Source organism: Oncorhynchus mykiss, chromosome 17 (genome assembly GCF_013265735.2).
Source record: "Oncorhynchus mykiss isolate Arlee chromosome 17, USDA_OmykA_1.1, whole genome shotgun sequence".
Taxonomy (NCBI): Eukaryota; Metazoa; Chordata; class Actinopteri; order Salmoniformes; family Salmonidae; genus Oncorhynchus; species Oncorhynchus mykiss.
In genome coordinates, this window is record NC_048581.1 from 28,742,480 (window position 1) to 28,764,119 (window position 21,640).

The following is a 21,640-nucleotide window of genomic DNA, read 5'->3' on the forward strand; positions in this document are numbered from 1 at the left end:
TTTTGCCATGCTATAACCTGTTTTGTATGTCACTTATGAAGAAATGCAACGTTTCAACCATCTTCTGCATTGAAGTCGTGAAAATCCACAGATGCTTTGGAGAGCACATAGTTGCCATGGATCCCAACTTAAAATCAAGTTAAGTTAAACATTTCTAAATTGCGGCATAATGATAATACATGCTTTAAAGCTCTGCTACTCATGAATTGTTGTTGATAGCCATTTCAGATTTCTCTGTATTAAAGGTCCAAATGGAGACTAATCACAAGAGCACTGGCAAGTTCTGATATTTGAACTACTCGAGAACATAACTCAAACTAATCAGAATGGGACACTGAACTCAAAACCAAGTAAGAACTTTTTAATGACCTAAACATGCACATATGGCTGATATTTTAGAATAATATCATTGGATGGTCAAAATATACATTGAGGGAATGTCAAAAGTGTATGAAAATACAACATGGTGTACATGGTCAGATATACAATTCCCTTTGAGCTAATTTCTCTGTAAGTAGAACGGGTACCAGTATGTAATGTTGAAAAACATGTACGGTAAGCTACGTTTTTTCAGACAATTGTAGTGCTGCTTGGGGCTTGATAAATAATGGCTTTTCTAATGTCAAAGCACAGAGAAGTTCAGTACTCAGTATACTGTGATCTGCATTTCAAAGAAAGTGCATCAAACGTTTCATACATATCCATTGTCCTTGGTGATTGGGGCCATTACCAGTAGAAAGTACTGCATCTATCTACATACACCAGAGTTATTATATACAGTATGACTGACGGCAAGAAGACATCTTGCTTTTTTATTTCTAGTTAATATTTATGGACATTGGCTTTGCAATGCCATTCAGCATTTTGTCAAAATTGATATTTTAAAGCCAAATTAATTCTGAAGAATTGGGGGAAGGAATCGTTGAACCGACTGCATATTATACAGTTACAAAACAATTACAATATCCTGTATAAAAGATACTCTATATACATAGCCAGGTATGCACGAATGCTCACATTGGATACATATTGTACATTTTGTATGTATGTTTTACTCTAACACACAGTCACACACACACATTGAAATTAAATGTCTATTTGGCTGCACTTGACAGTCTTTTTGCTGATCACAATCGCCCTCTCTCTTAGTACTCTCTTGGCAGATTTTCTCCTTGTCTGTCCATTGGTCCATTGAGGGGCTACTCCGACATTTTGGGGCAATTCCGTTCCACTCTCCATGTTTCTGGGATGTATTAGATTTAGGTTGGTGGCGGTACAGCCCCTTTGTCCCCTCCCCTAGTCTCAGTCGCCGCTCCATTGCTTTTGCCGTTGACATTCACCTTGCGGGCGTTGCTCCCTGACTTGGAGGCTAGAGGGAGCCGTTGAGTACCGTTGGGTCCTGTGGTACCGCTGGGGCTCTGAAGGGTAGAGGGTTGGCCTCGGAGGGCAGGGCTGGGCAGGGTGGAGGCTCTGGGGGCCTGACCAGCCGGGCTCTGGGCTTTGTCACTGTGGGAGTCACTCTCAGAGGTGGGGCTTGTGTTGACACCGTCGGAGTGGGCCTGGGCGGCACCTTGGGACAGCCGTCGACGCTTCCGGGTGGGCTTGACCCAGTACTGCAGGGGGAGGGGGCCATTCTGCAAAGAGTCACAGAGAGAAGATGAGAACTCTCCAGACACGTAAAAAAATCACTCAGATCCTAGGACCTAGCAACGTAGATGTTTAGTGAAGTTGGGATTAGGGTTGGAAGTGACAACTGAAGCTTGGTCAGTGTTGTTGTTATAGCCAGTGTGTCAGTTGGCACTTACACGTCGCCAAGAATACATGTAGGCAATATCCATCAGCGTGTAGTAGTCCTTTAAGGGCTCATCAGCGTACAGCACTTCAATCTGTCAAGGTAGAGAGCACTATTACACATTAATAGCACACAAGTCGAAGAGAAGGGTGTGAAGTATGGGAATAAGTATGAAGTATGTGGCTAGTCCACCTAAGTGAAAGAACGCATGATCTACTGTATAGGAATGCCGCTTGTCACTAAAATACAGTATTGCGACAAAGCCGTTGTTGGTGTATACTATGGCTTTCTATGGAGTTGTGAGGCGGTTCTGTGCAACCTGTAGGAATTACCCGTAAGGTGTTTGGAATGTCCATCTTGCTACGCAGGAACTTGGCTAAGTGCAGGACGGTCATGGCTGCCGGGCATTGCAGGAAGCGTTTGCTGTTGGTCTGAAAATGAAGAGAACAGATTTTATAACTAGAGGGTAAGGGCAGGACATAATATGAAAGGTTAGAAAAATGTGGTCCTGTATGGCTCAGTTGGTAGAGCATGGCGCTTGCAATGTATGCACGCATGACAGTCGTTTTTTAAATGAAATGTATTATCATTTAGATAGTGTGGGTGACACATTTACATCAGCATTGGCATTTATTGGGTTAGCATTTTATGGTTGAATCACTCACATTGTCTCCTTCTGTATTCATAGGTTGTGTGTCACTTCTATAAGAAAATGGAAAAACAGCATGGGTTAAGATGAGCATAGCTTTGTTTTGATGTGCTTTTTTTACCCAGCTTTCTGTTAACAAACTTATTAGCACGTAGAGATACAGCCCTATTATAACACATTTGGTCTGTTCTACAGGAAACAGCCCTATTATGACACATTTGGTCTGTTCTACAGGAAACATCCTATCTAATTGGTTGCATGAAAAAGACTAAGAGATCACACATTCTAGAACTTACTTGTTCTTCTCATGGAACTGAATGGAGAGACTGATGATTTCATCTTCTGCAATAATAGTTGGCTCCTCCACCACTTCTCCTGGCTCCAGGTGTTGGTTTTCCTGGTTTGTGTAGAAGTCCCGCCTTCGTTTCATCTCATCTGATGTAAACAAAAAGTCAAGAGTGAAAAAGATGTTGGCATATGTCCGCTTTTAATTATGAAAAGGGGGCAACTGTTCACGGGCTCAAACAGGCTTATTGTACTGTAATTAGCACTAAATATGCTCCTTGTAAAATACTGCAATGTACACTGAACACAAATATAAATGCAACATGTAAAGTGTTGGTCCCATTTTTCATGAGCTGAAATAAAATATAAAAAATGTCCCATACACAAAAACAACGTGTTTCTCTCAAATTGTGCACCCTCATTTGTTTACATCCCTGTTAGTGAGTATTTCTCATTTGCAAAGATACCAGACAGGTGTGGCATATCAAGAAGCAGATTAAACACCATGATCATTACACAGGTGCACCTTGTGCTGGGGACAATTAAAGGCCACAACACAATGCTACAAATGTCTCAAGTTTTGATGGAAGTACATCCAACAGATTACAACCTCTCACTTTCGGTTATTTGAAAATGAAATAATCTAAGAAATATTGCCATTTTTAAAACAAATCTTAAAGTTGGTTGTAATTTAAGTTTAATCCACCAGAAAAGACTGAACAAATATTACAACAAATATACTAACCGATAAAATAAAAATGGAGTTGAAAACAGTATAATCTTTGTAAATTATATCATAAACAGGACTGGTGGAGTCACACTAGCAGCTAAAAAATATCTGCTCTATCCAAAATTACAACCAACTAATTGCAGCATTACCACAACAAATGGAAGAGGCAAGAGGAAGGGGGAAAAACCTGTGTCGGCCCTGCATTAAAGACCATAATTGGTTAAAGGAAATTGTGATAAAGTATCCCCGTTTCATTTAAGGACCAGAAAATTGACAGCTGTGCCATACAGATTGCAAAATAGTTGTGAAGAGATTAGGGATGTACTGATTCCATTGCACATGGCTTAAAAACACATACACAAATGACAGCGAAAGTTAAATTAAAATTATTATACACAATTATATATTCACTATATATATATATACACACACATATATACACACACCTACTCATTACAACATAGAATAATAGTGAACTATGAAATAACACATATGGAATCATGTAGTAACCAAAAGTGTTAAACAAATCAAAATCTATTTTATATTTGAGATTCCTCAAAGTAGCCACCTTTTTGCCTTGATGACAGCTGTGTTTGTGTGTGTGTGTGTGTATATATATATATATAGTGAATATATAATTGTGTATAATAATTTTAATTTAACTTTCGCTGTCATTTGTGTATGTGTTTTTAAGCCATGTGCAATGGAATCAGTACATCCCTAATCTCTTCACAACTATTTTGCAATCTGTATGGCACAGCTGTCAATTTTCTGGTCCTTAAATGAAACGGGGATACTTTATCACAATTTCCTTTAACCAATTATGGTCTTTAATGCAGGGCCGACACAGGTTTTTCCCCCTTCCTCCTATATATAAAAATTAAAATAGGTTTTTGGAAATGATGCAGACAATTACATAGATTGTGGCTTCTATCAATCTTCAATATTAAAGCTGATCTACCCCCTAAAAAAGGACATCCAACCGGCCTTACAACCGCAGATCATGAGTAACCACGCCAGCCCCAAGACCTGCATATCCGACTTCTTCAACCTGGGGGGTGCTGAGGAGTATTTCTGGCTTTAATAAAAGCCCTTTTTTGGGGAAAAACTCATTCGGATTGGCTCGGCCTGGCTCCCCAGTGGGTGGGCCTGTGCCCTCCCAGGCCCACCCATCGCTGTGCCCCTGCCCAGTCATGTGAATTTCATAGATTAGGACCTAATGAATTTATTTAAATTGACTAATTTCCTTCTATGAACTGTAACTCAGTAAAATCTTTGAAATAGTTTGCGTTTATATTTTTTGTTCAGTATTTGTATAGAAAACCCCTTACTCAAGATATATGGTCTTACCTTTGAATAATCCAGGCACCAGCTTGTATACAATGTCCTGTAGAGTCTTGTCTGACCTGAGAAAGGATATGCAAATGATAAAGCCACTTACTAAAGATAAGACCATGTTGGTTGCACTTATAGACAGATAATAACATAGGTACTCCGAGAGAGACGTGTGCGCGCGCACACACATGCAATGTAACTAACCTGATGCTGAGCTGTGGACACGTCTTGTGCACTTGCACATCACATCTGGGGCAGAACTTGTTGGTTTCCAGGAAGGCAACAATGCACGTCTTGCAGACTGAAATAAGACAGACAGACTTAAAGCAGGTGACTTACTGTAGGACTTTTTATGAAAAGAAAATGCATTGTAAATCTACATCAGTTTATAGGCCATATAGTCTAGCCCATATGCATTTAGAATAATGCAGTGGCCTTAGGAATCTTACATGAGTGCAAGCACTCCACGATGGTTGTGGCATCGATGAAGTAGCCCACACACAGTGGGCATATCAGATTAGGATTCAGCTCTGTGATTTTTAGCCGACTGGGTTGCATTTTATCCATCTGGAAGGATCTGCAAAAAGAACAACCATCAGCCAAAGAATGACTTTGATTATTTATTGGGTAGCAAGATTTGAACCACTAAAGTACATGACACATTTAGTGACCTTTTTCTGCTGTTGTTGAAATGTTTTCAAACACAAAGCCTACACATACAAAATGTGTACTGACATATTGATGTGGTTGGTCCACGGATATTGTCTATAATAATATGGATCACTTTTTTTTGTTAGAAGCAGTTATGCTTCTTGTAATGAACCAGTGTCATAGCTACTACATAGAATGGCTACTAGTGTATGACCATTTATTTTCTAATTATTTCCAGCCTGGTTGTTTTTTTAGATATTACCCATCCACCAATCTAACAAAATACGTTTGGAACTGCTGTAGTCTAGACCCGACTACCCCAGTGGGGCCTCCTGTGCACGGTGAGGCACGTACCCCAAACCCCGAGAAGACCCACAATGAGCCCCTCCTGTACCAGTGGGTTCTTATGCATTATAGAAAAATCTAAAAAGAACTATGTAAATATAGACGAAAAATAAGCTTAGCTGGATAGTGGGAAACAAAGCAGCCATCTTAAATTCAGTGACAGGACTGGATATGAGAAACGAACAAGAGAGAATCCAAACATAACACCGAGTACCTCAGTTTGTGAGTTGATGTACCTGTGCATCGCATTATGCGAATAAAAACAATTGATGCCTTTCTTTGCTTCCTACCTGATTTGACATGAAAAACACCAGTACCGCCCGACGTGGATACAGGTAAATTATTTTGAGTCTGTTAACGTTAGATTTTGCAGCAGCGCCAGAAAATGGCTTTTTTTCCCCCACATAGTCAGAGGACCGCCCATTGTGGTCACGTGATATTATTTCCAGTCCCTGCCGCCTGCCATATACAATGCATTTGCTACATTAAAAAAATAAAAATACAACTGTCGCTGATAAGTCGCTAAAACATCCCCCCCCTATACATTAACCACATTTGTTCATGAAGGAGTCATTGCATGCATCTTCTTTTTGACAACCATCCCTAGACGGAAAACCACGCCCCCCTAGACAATGCTCCTCTAGAGAGAATCCTGAAGTTTTTACTACAGACCATTGATTACTATATTATTGGATTTATTGTAGAATGTTGCGGGTCAATTTGACTGTAAAAAGTGCAAGCTTCATAGCCATAGGCCTACACATGAAATGTATGCCTTTTCTGCTTCATCACCATTCAATTAGAATGAGACATTTACTCTGATAAATCCTGATATCTGATTTATAGTATTCATTTTTCCATCAGCAGCATTTACAAATACAGAGATTTACTGACCAAAATGTCGCTGCACTTTCAAGGTACCACTACAGTACGCGCGCTACTACTCTCTGCCTCTTGGGGGCGCACTTCGCTTTGCGACGTTCAGTCTAGACGCCATCTTGAGGAGACCCCAAAACTGGTGACAACAATCTCAGGCGCATCATAATGGGATTACTAACCTCTAAATAAAATCACCTCAAATCGTTGTGGGTAGCAAACGACACCAGAAAGGAGAGGAGTCGTCCACCAATAGTGTATTACTTATCAAAGAAGACTGCGGCTTAGCTAAAGGCAACCTTGCCTGTAGCTAGATGGCCGGCTAACAATCTATGCCAGAAACTGGTCTGTGTGCCGCTCCGGACTGAAACCGTGCGGCCTGCTCTGGAGGAAGGGTGGTGACCGCGCAACATGCAATCCCGTTAATTTACTACAGAATCTAATTTGATTCAAAGACCCTGCAAATCGGATAGCGGATACGACAATGCATGTATAGAGATCACGCTCTTACTGCAAATTTCGTTGTCTGGAGTGATAAGACCCAGCTAGCCTGTTTGATTACAGTGCTGTCTTGCGTTGCCTAAATTATTCCCAACAGGAGACATGTCATCCAACTGTACCAGCGTTGCGCCGGTGAGCGCTAGCAAAACGAAGACGAAAAAGAAACATTTTATAGGACAGAAAGTGAAATTATTCCGTGCAAGTGAGCCTATTCTCAGCGTTTTAATGTGGGGTGTCAACCATACGGTAAATGTATTTTTGTTCATGTTCCCAAGCTAGCTTGTTTGTCTATGTGGTGTTTTGACTAGCTAACGGTAACGCGATAGTTAGCCAGCTGCTTGATTGACAAAAGCCTATTTTAGAACTCATCCATCGTCTGTAGTGTATGGGTGTTAGCCAGGTACTTAGTCTGATGCTCAGGTGAAAGCTGTTAACCCTTCATTCACCATCCTCTCTGGTCAGGAATATAAATGTAGCAACAATCTAGCTATTTGGTGTGCCAGTCGCGTGCGCTTTAAAAATGTGCAGCAAATAGCTGCGACGTTGAACATAAACATTTCACATTACCCGCGCAATTTGCAGGCATTATTTGGCACAAGCTGCATAACGTTCTGTGGGATGTGTGGTGGTCTGAAGTGAGGTAGTTAGTTGGTTAGGAGAGGAGGTCGTGAGCACTGCTCCAACCTAAGCATTCATTATGTCTAGCGCAGGCCAGAGAGGGGTGTGACTGTTGGAGAGCAGCAGGTTGCATTGAGCCTCAACCGCAGCATGCCTGCCTATTGTTTTACAGGCGTCAATGAATGAGAAAGCGGCAAATCTAACATTTAGCATATTCTAGCCTATATTCCTGGTTTAGTGTGAAGTACACATTCGAACACTCAACCATAAAAATAATAGGTTCACAGTCTAATTTGAGTGGGAGAAGGATGGACGGTGTCTTCAACACATCCTAAAAGACACTTTATTGATACTGTTTTTCACCAAACGCATCAAGTTTCTCACTCAAATGAATGCTGCGATCACCAAATGGATTGCAGAGAGCTTCAAGGCTCCATTTTTATGGCCAGCAGTAGTAGGCGAACACACCCCCTTCCCTGCTTGACTGACACCTCCAGATCAATATCTCTGGCATGAATATGATGCCCCAGGCTTGCAGTTTTTGATTCGCTTCATTCACCACTTGAATAACAGTGCTGATGCATAATTTCACTTCCAATGTTTGCATGCATTTCAATATGTTGCCTACACTAACATGTACATTACATCTTGCATGTACTATTGTCTGTAATTATTCTTGATTTCCCCCTCTATTTGCTGTGTTTTTAGTGAGGCTATTTTCTGTATATTTCAATACCTTATATAAGAAAGATAAGGATAAATATAGACTATAGTCAAACGGACAGTTATTGTATGAAGAAGACAATTTAATTAACCAATTTGCATATTTAGTGAAGCTGTAATAATCATCCTGTGACGCATTCTGCAATAATCATCATGGACCAAGTTCAGTGTGTGGTGGATGCTGGGTGTAGATTCAAGGTGTAGGCGGCAGGCTAATTTAGGCGATTGCAAGAAAGACGTCAAAGAGCCTTCTCTTTAAGGCTCTCATAACCTTAGTCATAACCACTATATATTTCACATTGGTAGTCAGTCGTAACATTGTTCTGCTTGTCACAAATCTGGATGAATTCAGTTCCAAGCTAAGCTTTTGCTCAGAGAAGACCTTTGTCAGTCGGAGCATATAGCCAAATACAGATTTAATTGAAACTCCCTTCAAAAACGGATTCAGTCTTGATGGTAGATAATGCCAGCCTTACAGGCTTTCCAACACCGGGAACAGCCTACATCTTCAAATCTGATATGAGCCTTCGTCATACTTAAACTAAAATCTGCCATTTAGCAGACACTTATATCTTCGGCGACTTACAGTTATGCGTACATACATTTTACGGATGGATGGATGGTCCCAGGAATCGAACCCACTACCCTGCCTTTACAAGCGTCGTGCTCTACCAACTGAGTGACAACGGACCACCTTCATCAAACTTTCTGTGTAGGTTGATTAGACATAATCCAACATATAGTCAGGATATCGATTGTCTGCCTGCTGAAGGCATTAAGCTATGCCTCTAATGACAAATAAATATGATACCTTTGAAGGACACACTATCTACCAGAGCCTAACCTGGGGGCATGTTAGACAGTGATTCCTCATAGCATGTCAGACAGTTGAATGAGAGTCTATCCCTTGAAGCAGCAGCTCTATGAGAGGCGACTAGGCTATGTCCTGCATATTCCACACAATTTGATGTGTTCGTGCTCCATATGCTATTATTTTTCCACCTCAAGATAACTTTTCAAATGTCTCCCCTATTTTAGCCATGTCTGCGTCTCCTGGATGTGTTCTTGTCTCCTTTTTTCTTTTGAAGTGTTTATTCGCGTTCCCTCCCTGCCACTCCTCTTACTGTCTGGAGTTTATAGATCTATGGAGAAGGCTCGCTCGGGGAATCAGTCTGTTCCTTACAGTGAATCTGTCTCGGTAGATAAGATCAACAGTGTGACAAGGGGACTCAGCCAGAGAGCACTGCTGTCAGTTCACTTTGGTCCAAAGTTAGTTAGTTAGTAAATAGACACTGGTTCACTGCAGTTTGGTCTGGTGTGGGGATTAGTGTGTTGACCTCCTCTTCCCTGCTCTACCATTCTATTCTGATCTTCTGATCTCCTGCTCTTTCTATCGCCCCTCTGTTTCAGATCAACGAGTTAAGTAATGTTCCTGTACCAGTAATGCTGATGCCTGATGATTTTAAAGCCTACAGTAAGATCAAAGTGGACAACCACCTATTTAACAAGTAGGTATCCTGAGTTCTAACTTTGCAGCCTGCCATACCATATTACTGCCCATATAAACTCAAACAAGAGGCCAATTTAGCTGCATTGTTTAGAAATATACAGTACAGACCCGAAGTCTGTTAACACTATGTTATGCTACTGATTAGGAGAGAAAAGGTCTTGGCTTGGTTGGCCCAATGGTCTATGACGTGGTTAAATCACTAGCAAGATCAAGCTCCTCTATCACCTGTAATATACAGTGCCTTGCGAAAGTATTCGGCCCCCTTGAACTTTGCGACCTTTTGCCACATTTCAGGCGTCAAACATAAAGATATAAAACTGTATTTTTTTGTGAAGAATCAACAACAAGTGGGACACAATCATGAAGTGGAACGACATTTATTGGATATTTCAAACTTTTTTAACAAATCAAAAACTGAAAAATTGGGTGTGCAAAATGATTCAGCCCCTTTACTTTCAGTGCAGCAAACTCTCTCCAGAAGTTCAGTGAGGATCTCTGAATGATCCAATGTTGACCTAAATGACTAATGATGATAAATACAATCCACCTGTGTGTAATCAAGTCTCCGTATAAATGCACCTGCACTGTGATAGTCTCAGAGGTCCGTTAAAAGCGCAGAGAGCATCATGAAGAACAAGGAACACACCAGGCAGGTCCGAGATACTGTTGTGAAGAAGTTTAAAGCCGGATTTGGATACAAAAAGATTTCCCAAGCTTTAAACATCCCAAGGAGCACTGTGCAAGCGATAATATTGAAATGGAAGGAGTATCAGACCACTGCAAATCTACCAAGACCTGGCCGTCCCTCTAAACTTTCAGCTCATACAAGGAGAAGACTGATCAGAGATGCAGCCAAGAGGCCCATGATCACTCTGGATGAACTGCAGAGATCTACAGCTGAGGTGGGAGACTCTGTCCATAGGACAACAATCAGTCGTATATTGCACAAATCTGGCCTTTATGGAAGAGTGGCAAGAAGAAAGCCATTTCTTAAAGATATCCATAAAAAGTTTTGTTTAAAGTTTGCCACAAGCCACCTGGGAGACACACCAAACATGTGGAAGAAGGTGCTCTGGTCAGATGAAACCAAAATTGAACTTTTTGGCAACAATGCAAAACGTTATGTTTGGCGTAAAAGCAACACAGCTGAACACACAATCCCCACTGTCAAACATGGTGGTGGCAGCATCATGGTTTGGGCCTGCTTTTCTTCAGCAGGGACAGGGAAGATGGTTAAGATTGATGGGAAGATGGATGGAGCCAAATACAGGATCATTCTGGAAGAAAACCTGATGGAGTCTGCAAAAGACCTGAGACTGGGACGGAGATTTGTCTTCCAACAAGACAATGATCCAAAACATAAAGCAAAATCTACAATGGAATGGTTCAAAAATAAACATATCCAGGTGTTAGAATGGCCAAGTCAAAGTCCAGACCTGAATCCAATCGAGAATCTGTGGAAAGAACTGAAAACTGCTGTTCACAAATGCTCTCCATCCAACCTCACTGAGCTCGAGCTGTTTTGCAAGGAGGAAGGGGAAAAAATTTCAGTCTCCCGATGTGCAAAACTGATAGAGACATACCCCAAGCGACTTACAGCTGTAATCGCAGCAAAAGGTGGCACTACAAAGTATTAACTCAAGGGGGCTGAATAATTTTGCACGCCCAATTTTTCAGTTTTTGATTTGTTAAAAAAGTTTGAAATATCCAATAAATGTCGTTCCACTTCATGATTGTGTCCCACTTGTTGTTGATTCTTCACAATACAGTTTTATATCTTTATGTTTGAAGCCTGAAATGTGGCAAAAGGTCGCAAAGTTTAAAGGGGCCGAATACTTTCGCAAGGCACTGTAACTCACCATGGGTCTTGCGATCCCCACTACACTGGAGTTGTAGTCAAAACATGAATTCAACACTTAACTGAGCAGCTTTGCAATGCAAATCATCCTCGTAGTGAAGCACCTCTAGTATGCTGGTCAAGAGCTTCTCACATTTCCATTATCTAGTCCAGTGGTTTCCTCCGATGACATCAACACTCTGCTAATGGACTAACTATAGAATGAGAATACTAGAATGGACATTAACCTTCATATGATGGGATAACAGTCAGCCATTTGGGTCAGGGAGTTGGTCAACCATGATTTGCCAGTGCTGTGATGAGATATTGTGTAAAGAAATGCATTTGAAGAATTTAGCTAGCCAAGACAGTTTTAGGGGAATGATTCCATACATTTTTCAAACGAACTGCCAATATGCCAACATTTCATTCAAACGATGCAATCAGTCCACAGCCATAAACTGGCTGAAATCAGTTGATGATAGGACTTAGACAAGTTGTAATGCAACAAGTACTTATATTGTGTCATGTAATAGCACTCCAAGAAAACAACACAAATTGGTCTGTTAAAAATAATGGTCTGTTTACGTATATTTTAGAAGCTATTTTTACTGAAAATTGGTTTAAAACCCGGATGATCTGTGTAAGACTATTTTAGGTTGGTAATAATTATATTACACATCTTCTGATATATCACATTCCTTACTTTGATTTTCCTGCGTAAGTAAAATCAAGATTATGCCTCTGGCGATCTCCACTACGCCACACTACACTGGAGTTGTTGTCAGAACATTAATTCAACACTTAACTGAGCATCTTTGCATTGCAAATCATCCTCATAGTGAAGCACCTCTAGTATGCTGGTCAAGAGCTTCTCACATTTCCGTTCTCTAGTCCAATGATTCCTCAGATGACATCAACACTCTGAATGCTAATGGTCTAACACACTCTTCTATATTAACACTCTTCAACACTCTTGTATCTCTCAGAGAGAACCTGCCCAGCCGTTTTAAATTCAAAGAGTACTGCCCTATGGTGTTCCGCAACCTGAGGGAGAGGTTCTCCATCGATGACCAGGATTACCAGGTAAAATATGGTCTCCTGTGTGGAGATGTCTAAGGGGAAGAATGTAGGATGGGTTAACTGAAGAGAAAGACCATTTGAGGATGGGTTAACAGTAGTGAACTGAAAGACAGAATGAGGATAGACGTTTGCTTGGCACGGCTCAGTAATGTCAAAAGGGTAGAGGACAATTAAGGAGAGTGCAGATCAGAGTACCAGAGGGAACTCCCTGTTGTTCCCTGCCCAGTTTGACTCATTGCAGATTCCAATTCTTCCCTCAGCCCAATGTAGTAAGGCTTTATCAGCATTTCATCCCTCAGCCCAATGTAGTCAGGCTTTATCAGCATTTCATCCCTCGGCCCAATGTAGTCAGGCTTTATCAGCATTTCATCCCTCAGCCCAATGTAGTCAGGCTTTATCAGCATTTCATCCCTCAGCCCAATGTAGTCAGGCTTTATCAGCATTTCATCCCTCGGCCCAATGTAGTAAGGCTTTATCAGTATTTCATCCCTCAGCCCAATGTAGTCAGGCTTTATCAGCATTTCATCCCTCGGCCCAATGTAGTAAGGCTTCATCAGCATTTGTTGATATAGAACTAAAAGACTGTCCCCTTTTTACTGAGTTCTCACATGTAAACAGTGGGTGTTTTTAGTGTTTAGCGATACCAAGCATAGTTTATTACATTAAGTTCAACTAACTTGGTAGCCTTGCTGACTGGATCGCTATGTGAAGTGTTTTTTGTTTAGCTTGGAATAGCTCTATGTAAATACAATCCATTGATCCATTACTAACTCGTGAAACAATTATGAAACATTCTTTACAGAGGGCTTTTCATTCATGTCAAAGCCTCAATTTTCTGCTCTGCATGTCTCTCTCCCCCGGGCTCCCTCCTGTGGTGGATCATCATCAGAACTCTCTGACGAGGAGCGCCCCGCTGAACAGCGACTCCCAGGGGCGCTTTGGCAACCGCTTCCTGTCCAGCTACGACCACCGCTTCGTCATCAAGACGGTGTCCAGCGAAGACATCGCCGAGATGCACAACATCCTCAAGAAGTACCACCAGGTGGGAGAGTTACCACATACACAAATATAACACGTTTGAATTTTTAAAATATATTTTCTGTACAAACATACACCCTCTTAATACATGTTGAAGGGAGCATGTTGGCTTAAAATATTTAGGACCTTTCAATGTGGTGCTGAAGAAATATCGGTTAATTGTTCAATTTGGTGGGACTATCCTTTTGTAATAGCTAACAATTTATGCCGACTTCATTACTGGAGCTCTCTCCCTGTTTCCTTTGCATTACTCATTCCCGTTCCTCTTTCCCCTCTCTCTCTCCTTTCCTCCATTGGGTGTCTCCAGTTCATAGTGGAGTGTCATGGCAGCACTCTGCTCCCCCAGTTCCTGGGCATGTACCGGCTAACAGTGGACGGGGTTGAGACGTACATGGTGGTGACCCGTAATGTATTCAGCCACCGTCTCACCGTGCACCGCAAGTACGACCTGAAGGTAGGTGTCGATGTGAACACTAGCTTGGAGGGAACCAACTGGGAGAACACTTACTGGTAGTACACTAACTTCAGTAGGACACTAGGAGCACACTTACAGCTGTAACACTGTTGGTGCTCATTGGGCTAAGGGCATTTGTAACAAGCTCAATGCATAGGGTGTTTGCAGAGTATTCCGGTTCCCAGTAGAACTTGAGCCTCCAGACAATTTTCTGCTCCAATGGTTGTGATGTATTTTTTTTTTTATTACATTTTTATTTAACCTTTATTTAACTAGGCAAGTCGGTTAAAACAAATTCTTATTTACAATGATGGCCTACCCCCGGCCAACCCTGGCCAACGCTGGGCCGATTGTGCTCCCCCTATGGGACTCCCAATCACGTCCGGATGTGATACAGCCTGGAATCGAACCAGAGACTGTAGTGACGTGATGCAGTGCCTTAGACCGCTGCACCACTCTGGAGCATCTAGAAGGGGAAATGGTTTAGAATGCTGCTCTTGTGGAAAAGCTCAGCAAATCTGTCTCTTTGTGCACGGGCAACAACACTGAGAACAGAGGTGTGACGGCGTGCATGCCTATTGGCTCTCAGAACACCGTTTCCCGTACAACAAACAACTCTGTCGCTGCCAGGCATTCTCAGGGGGAAACAGTTCTGCTTTCTGAAATATGACAATGTTAAAACCATACTGTCAAGTCCAGGAGAAACAGAGGGGGAACAAAGATGCAAAGAATGTCTGTGTCTAACTCTGCATTCCGTTACATCTCTGTGAATGATCTATTTTTTTTCTCATTCAGGGTTCCACAGTCTCAAGGGAAGCCAGTGACAAAGAGAAGGTGTGTTCTTTTACATATATACGATGATGAGAGGAGTGTTGGGGTACAATGACAGCACCCCAAAAATAACTGGATCGTGCTAAAAAAAAAAGCATCAAACTAACCAGCTAAAAACAAAACTCATTTACAGGCCAAAATACTTTTTTAGAAAAGTACAGAAATACTGTTTTTTTTCTCCATCTAATGATAATGAAGCACAAATGAAATAACACATCCACAGTTGGGCCATGTCCGACTGCTGTCTATGCTGCGCAGAGGGGGAAGTCAAAAGGGGGTGAGTGTAGTCCATGTGGAATAGTTAACTGTGTGTGCTCTAGTAGTATCCACCATGTGAGTTACATTACCCGCTCTGAAACCTAGAAGTAGTTATTTCCCTTCCTGGTTACGTCTTTTGTAGAGCGGTTCGTAAATACTGCTTTGTGAGTGCTGAGTTGTTGTTGGGAACAGAAGGTTGCTGGTTCACACCCAGTGAGGGACGGACAGAACCTGGTGAAGCCAATGTCACTGGTCGTACTGCGGACCTCGCGCTCGAGAAACCCAACGTCTTAAACCATTAGACCAAGAGGAAAGACCTAAAATGGTTGTTCTTCCTCAAAAGTCAATCCAAGGATAATGAGTGGAAACTAAATCAAGACCTCTGGCACAAATGACAATCTCCAGAATATTTTGATTCTAATTTCTATCCCTCTACTCAGGCCAAGGAACTCCCCACCTTTAAGGACAACGACTTTCTGAACGAGGGCCAGAAGCTGCAGATAGGAGATGACAACAAGAAGTACTTCTTGGAGAAACTAAAGCGCGACGTAGAGGTAGGAGACATCTCATGGCTGCTCGATTTGATGTTTTTATTATCATTACAGTCATTGTGAAAATATCCCTAAATGGACTTCTGCACATTATGTTTGGTTTCTAGTCCTTTCAACCAGTTTCACCTGTGAACAAAGACATGACTTTAGGTTGACAAATAGAAAAAGAATAGTGAGTTTAATGTCCTCCACATTTCCCAAAAGAACATGTGTTACAATATCTGACATCTTTCTCCTGTTTGTGTACATAGTTCCTGGCCACTCTAAAGATCATGGACTATAGTCTCCTGGTGGGGATCCATGATGTGGACCGGGCAGAGCAGGAGGAGATGGAGGTGGAGGCAGGAGGAGAGGAGGAGGAGTATGAGAACGATGGGATGGGAGGAGCACTCACCGGCTCCTTCGGCACCCCTCCAGACAGCCCTGGGAACCCCCTCAACTTTGGCGGGTTCTTTGGCCCTGGCGAGTTCGACCCCTCCGTGGACGTCTACGCAATCAAGAGCAACGACAGTAAGAGACTGTCTTTCTTGAGTTGTCAAGTGATTTTTCTATGCAATTATACTATATTTGTGCTACTCTCTATCTACAGTGCCTTCAGAAAGTATTCACACCTGGACTTTTTCCACATTTTGTTGAGTTACAGCCTGAATTTAAAATTGATTACATTTTTGATTTTGTCACTGGCCTGCACACAAATGCCCCATAATGTCGAAGTGGACTTGTGTTTTTCTAAATGTTTACATATTAATAAAAAATTGAAATCTGAAATGCCTCGCAAAGAAGGGCACCTTTTGATAGGTATACAAAAAATACAGACATTGAATGTCCCTTTGAGGAATGGTAAAGTTATTAATTACACTTTGTATGGTGTATCAATACACCCAGTCACTACAAATATACAGGTGTCCTTCCGAACTGGAGAGGAAGGAAACCACTCAGGGATTTCACCATGAGGCCAATGGTGGCTTTAAAACGGTTACAGAGTTTAATAACTGTGATAGGAGAACACTGAGGATGGGATCAACAACATTGAAGTTACTCCACAATACTAACCTTATTGGTAGAGTGAAAAGGAAGCCTGTACAAAATAAAACATATTCCAAAACATGGATCCTGTTTGCAATAAGTCACTTAAATAATACTGCAAAAAGGGACCTGGAAATGGTTGTCTTCCAGTGATTAACAACCAATTTGACAGAGCTTTAAGAATTTTTAAAAAGAATAATGGGAAAATGTTGCACAATCCAGGTGTGAAAAGCTCTTAGAGACTTACCCAGAAAGACTCACAGCTGTAATCGCTGCCAACGGTGCTTCTACAAAGTATTGACTCAGTGGTGTGAATACTTATGTAAATTAGATATTTCATTTTCAATATTTTAGCAAAAAACATGTTTTCACTTTGTCATTATGGGGTATTGTGTGTAGATGGGTAAAGCAACCAGGAAATGCTGGAGCAATTTATGTATAGTGCATCTTTCATTAACATTGAACATTAAACTAATTTTAGAACAGACATCATGGGACTACCCAGTGAAAAGTAATACTTGCTATTTATACTCTTATGCACTGTCTTGCTCCTTGTGGTAGGTGCTGTGAAGAAAGAAGTGTACTTCATGGCTATCATCGACATCCTCACGCACTACGACGCTAAGAAAAAAGCTGCACATGCTGCCAAAACTGTGAAACATGGGGTGAGTAATGGACTAGATCTGACCTAACATGAAGCCAAGTGTTTAGGCTGCAAAGATGCTAGATCATATAGTAGTTTCTAGGAGAAGATGTGTTATTACATATAAATTGTAGTTGTATGTTCCTAATGTGCATGTGTTTACACTGAACTCTGTTCTCCCTCCTTCAGGCTGGGGCAGAGATCTCCACCGTAAACCCAGAGCAGTACTCCAAAAGATTCTTTGAGTTCATGTCCAACATCCTGTCATAGAATCATCTCTCCTACCCCAGCCAATCACATCCTGTCATCAGCCACACCCACCCCTCTCTCCCTCCTCCTGCCCCTCCCACCTGATTTAGCCCCACCCCTTACCCTCCCACTCTGGGGATGACAGACTGAAAGGATGCACAGACGAAGAGCCTGTTACATTGACCCACAGAGAGGGGGCGCCGGACTTTTTCTTTAAAAAAAAAAGCAACGTGTCTCTTCTCCACCCCCATGTCCCCCTGCCCAGCCTACCACCTCAATCTGAGCGCTCGACAAGGAAGGCTTGTGAAACAGAGTTCAATAGGATATTTGAGACCCTCCCCCTTTCTGCCTTCCCCACCACCTTATACTAGTCCTCACGCCAGCACGGGAACTGTCTCACTAATGCCTTGAAAGAGTGTCAGCTTCAGCAGTAGGAGTCTGTTTAGTACCGTCTGTTCGTTTCGTTATTATTTTCAGACACACACAAACCTCTCACAGACACAGAAGCGGTCAGATCGCATGAATCTTTTGACCGAACTCTGCCTCCTTGACTTGTCAGGAGATCCGCAGCCGACAGTATCAAAATTGGAAATGCAGGAGATTAATAAGGGTTTTACGTAAATAAATGCAATATCAAAATGCATGGCTGAAATGTACATGACTCTGCCAGTTAGTTGAAACGTCAAACCACTGAATTTAGCATCTGAGCATTATGACTAAAAAAGAAAAAACATAAGTGTCTGAATGTTACGTTGCCATATTGTTCTGAAAACTTTTGACATTTTTACCATGAACTTGGTTGGTAAAGGAAAATCCACATAAAAAAGGGGAATACTAAAGCAAATGCTTGTTTTATTACCATAAGAATCATTTTTATATCTCGTTTACATTAATGTAGCATTTGTGTTTGTATACAGTATTGTTTTGTAACAGACATTAGATCAGAAAAGTTACTTGAAAAGGATTCATTACATATTAAAAGGGAGTTATTGTTTTCCTGAATTTAATTCATTTTCTCACCTTTGACTAACAAAGATCATTCTTTTGTGGTTTTAAATTAGGTTATTATAATGACTTATTCCGTGTCGAGAGACAAGTGTCAATAGCTGTTTAGCAGCTCAATTCAAATTAGTCCCTGGAGACTGTTCTTCTCACAAGGTTACTGAATTAGGCTCCTGGCTATCTTTCCGTTTTATTAAGTCACCACAGCACGGATAATCCACACAATTATCAATCTGATAAATCTGGCATTTAACAAAGTTAAACCCTCATCTTTCATTACTTGCTCACAAATAACATACCAGGCACACCAGAGTCATTGTAACACTACAAGTCATTCATTTTATTGAACAGTATCTTAAGAAAAACAGTACACGCAGTGTTGATCATTTTCATACAAAATAGTAGGAGTTGGTAGAGATGAGGGAGAGGAGCTTTAATCCATTCTGGCCTTCAGGGTACGTGTGGTGATCTTGTCCTTCTCACTGTCAAAATAAGTTCATCAAGGTACTGTCACTACAACAACACTGACCAGAGCATTATTAATATCACCATCTAAATGTCATTTGTATGAATCCTCTGATTAATTACACATTTAGCAGGTATTTAATAAAAAAATGTAGGCAGTGGAAGAGGAAAAGTATGACTGTACTTACATGACTTGCACAATGACACCCATGCCTGAAACGGCATCCCTGTCCACTGCATTCAGCATGGCTTGGGAGATGGTCTCAAACAGGTCCTCTGGTTCCTGCAGGTGTCAAAAATAACCATTGTAAATAAAGATAGATATAATCAACTATCACACTCAATGTATTATCTTACAATACAGTACACAACCTACCATGTCTGGCTCCCAGAGAGATTCACACATGCCGTACATCTGCTCTGAGCAAGTGCCGCTCACAACAAAGTCCTCTGTCACCATGGGGCAGCCAATCAGGTCCAGCGAGCAGATAAATGGCTCAAAGGTCTTGGGGTCCAGCCCAGCGATCACAGGCTCAATGTAGTATGGTCCAAATCTAAGACGAGGGATACACGTTTGATCAGTCACAGACTTGCCACCAAGGCGGAAGTGAAGACTTGTATATGAAATACTGTGCTTCTTCACATCAGTAAACTCACCTCCTCTCATACAGCAGGTTGGAGACCATGCTCATGAATGTCTTGGGTTTGATCTGACGCCCCTCCTTCAGCTCATAGAGGTTCAATCTGAACTTGAGCCTCTGGGAACTGTTAGAAAAATAAAGTGGATAATTAATATCACCTGCAAGGTCAATCTGTTGCACTGACCATCCAAATACTCTGGAACTTGGGAGAGAAGAGGTGCACTGATGGACCAGTGCACACTTACACTGTCTGTACGTCAGTAGCCAGGCCAGCCAGGCCAATGTAGAGTCTGTCTCCCATGGGAAAGATCTTCTGGAAGTCTGTGGTCACCATCTGAGCCTGTACACCGAATCTTCGATCTGCTGCAATGGCTACACATTGCTTACCCTTCATCGCCATGACGGCACCACCATTATAGGACATAATAGACTGGAGATGGAACACAAGGAAGGAAACGAGGGAGAGAAGTTATGAGTAGCAATCATGACTGGGACAATTTCAAAACCCAAACAACATTGTTTCCATCACTAACTATTGAGTTACTAACTTTGACGGGTGACCCTCATTTACTTCAAACATAGGTGAATTAGTAGAAACATTGGCATAACTATTAACGGCAAGATTATAAACTTCCATCAGACTCAAGTTGCATGATGTTGCATCCCTCTTCAGATAGCTAGTGATAACATTAGCTAGTCAGCTCATTCATAGACTTGCGTTAGTGACAATAATCCAGTTTATAGCTAACTAGGTAGCGAGTTAATATAGTAGTTGTTTGGAAAATGACTAACACTAGTTACATGTTCGTTGAACAAGTTAGTTAGCCATGCCAAAAGTCACCTGCAATGGTAACTAGCTAGCTAACGTTAGAAAGCTAAATGCTAGCTACCATACTGATAAGGCAGCCGGTTGCTAACGTTAGCTAAGCTAGTTTTACAAACCAATCACAAGCTACATGCATACATTATTTGACATCGTCTTACCATTGTGAATACGTTGAGGTATCTTCCTTAGCCGTTGAAATATCTTGTAAATGTTCACTATTTTTAATGACTGCGGATAACAATCCCACAGTGACTACACGATTTGGAACAGTCGGAAATCAGCCACCCTTGCTGTTTGAAACGTCATTCGGTACTACACGATGATTGGGTCTGTAAAAAGTTCCGGGTGGCCATTGGTGTTATCGTTGACGGTTGTTAGGGGACTGTGCAAACGTTCCTAGTTTGTTTGAAGCGTGCTAAAGTGAAACAATAATGAAAATAAAGACAAGTTACGGGACCAAACTTTGAAAAAGTGTACAGTAAACTATGAGCCTGTGACTAAAACACCAAACCACTGGAGATGGGCACCTCTTAAATCCAGCATTATTATCCTATAAAACAAAAGGCGTTCATGATAGTCATTCAACAATGTATGTCTACTTTAGGATGATGCTGGTGGCAGTGTGCCTGAGAATTTTTATTTATTTCGTCTTCATAGGACGTTTTCAATTATTATAGTTTTCTGAAGGTGTATCAAAGCAGTAATCAGCATCACATACAAC

At 41.4% G+C, this 21,640-nt stretch overlaps 3 protein-coding genes across 4 annotated transcripts; 1 reads left to right on the forward strand and 2 right to left on the reverse strand.

Moving 5' to 3' along the window:
* Nucleotides 1-345: 345 nt before the first annotated feature.
* LOC110493637 (polycomb complex protein BMI-1) lies at nucleotides 346-6,223 on the reverse strand. Its single transcript, XM_021568022.2, has 9 exons — nucleotides 6,078-6,223; nucleotides 5,241-5,368; nucleotides 4,996-5,092; nucleotides 4,807-4,862; nucleotides 2,738-2,876; nucleotides 2,458-2,494; nucleotides 2,125-2,223; nucleotides 1,806-1,886; nucleotides 346-1,634 (listed from the first exon to the last, which is right to left on the reverse strand). Exons 2-9 carry the CDS (start codon nucleotides 5,356-5,358, stop codon nucleotides 1,260-1,262), a joined length of 1,002 nt encoding a protein of 333 aa, XP_021423697.1. The 5' UTR covers nucleotides 5,359-5,368; nucleotides 6,078-6,223; the 3' UTR covers nucleotides 346-1,259.
* Nucleotides 6,224-6,757: 534 nt separating this feature from the next.
* On the forward strand, nucleotides 6,758-18,979 carry LOC110493639 (phosphatidylinositol 5-phosphate 4-kinase type-2 beta). 2 transcript variants are annotated; one of them, XM_021568025.2, is made up of 10 exons: nucleotides 6,758-7,410; nucleotides 9,916-10,013; nucleotides 12,842-12,938; nucleotides 13,825-13,977; nucleotides 14,281-14,427; nucleotides 15,223-15,261; nucleotides 15,957-16,070; nucleotides 16,319-16,577; nucleotides 17,655-17,758; nucleotides 17,926-18,979. In XM_021568025.2, exons 1-10 carry the CDS (start codon nucleotides 7,267-7,269, stop codon nucleotides 18,004-18,006), a joined length of 1,236 nt encoding a protein of 411 aa, XP_021423700.1. In that variant the 5' UTR covers nucleotides 6,758-7,266; the 3' UTR covers nucleotides 18,007-18,979. The 2 variants fall into 2 exon arrangements, with proteins under 2 accessions (XP_021423700.1, XP_021423701.1); XM_021568026.2 differs by lacking the exon at nucleotides 6,758-7,410 and adding an exon at nucleotides 7,463-9,217.
* A 321-nt stretch (nucleotides 18,980-19,300) lies between these two features.
* Nucleotides 19,301-21,233, reverse strand: LOC110493640 (proteasome subunit beta type-3-like). Its single transcript, XM_021568027.2, has 6 exons — nucleotides 21,078-21,233; nucleotides 20,339-20,523; nucleotides 20,110-20,217; nucleotides 19,829-20,006; nucleotides 19,641-19,735; nucleotides 19,301-19,469 (listed from the first exon to the last, which is right to left on the reverse strand). Exons 1-6 carry the CDS (start codon nucleotides 21,078-21,080, stop codon nucleotides 19,421-19,423), a joined length of 618 nt encoding a protein of 205 aa, XP_021423702.1. The 5' UTR covers nucleotides 21,081-21,233; the 3' UTR covers nucleotides 19,301-19,420.
* Nucleotides 21,234-21,640: the final 407 nt, after the last annotated feature.

Bases quoted from the DNA above. Each gene is read 5' to 3' on its own strand.
- LOC110493640 (XM_021568027.2), bottom strand. The intron at 20,218-20,338 runs GTAAGTGTGCAC...TTTTTCTAACAG, and splicing joins GCTACTGACGTACAGACAGT to TTCCCAGAGGCTCAAGTTCA. The intron at 20,007-20,109 runs GTGAGTTTACTG...CCCTCGTCTTAG, and splicing joins AACCTGCTGTATGAGAGGAG to ATTTGGACCATACTACATTG.
- LOC110493637 (XM_021568022.2), bottom strand. From the start codon at position 5,358: ATGGATAAAATGCAACCCAGTCGGCTAAAAATCACAGAGCTGAATCCT. The intron at 2,224-2,457 runs GTGAGTGATTCA...CTTCATTTTCAG, and splicing joins TGAATACAGAAGGAGACAAT to ACCAACAGCAAACGCTTCCT. The intron at 1,887-2,124 runs GTAATTCCTACA...CTACCTTGACAG, and splicing joins ACATTCCAAACACCTTACGG to ATTGAAGTGCTGTACGCTGA.
- LOC110493639 (XM_021568025.2), top strand. From the start codon at position 7,267: ATGTCATCCAACTGTACCAGCGTTGCGCCGGTGAGCGCTAGCAAAACG. The intron at 7,411-9,915 runs GTAAATGTATTT...CCTCTGTTTCAG, and splicing joins TGTGGGGTGTCAACCATACG to ATCAACGAGTTAAGTAATGT. The intron at 16,578-17,654 runs GTAAGAGACTGT...TCCTTGTGGTAG, and splicing joins CGCAATCAAGAGCAACGACA to GTGCTGTGAAGAAAGAAGTG.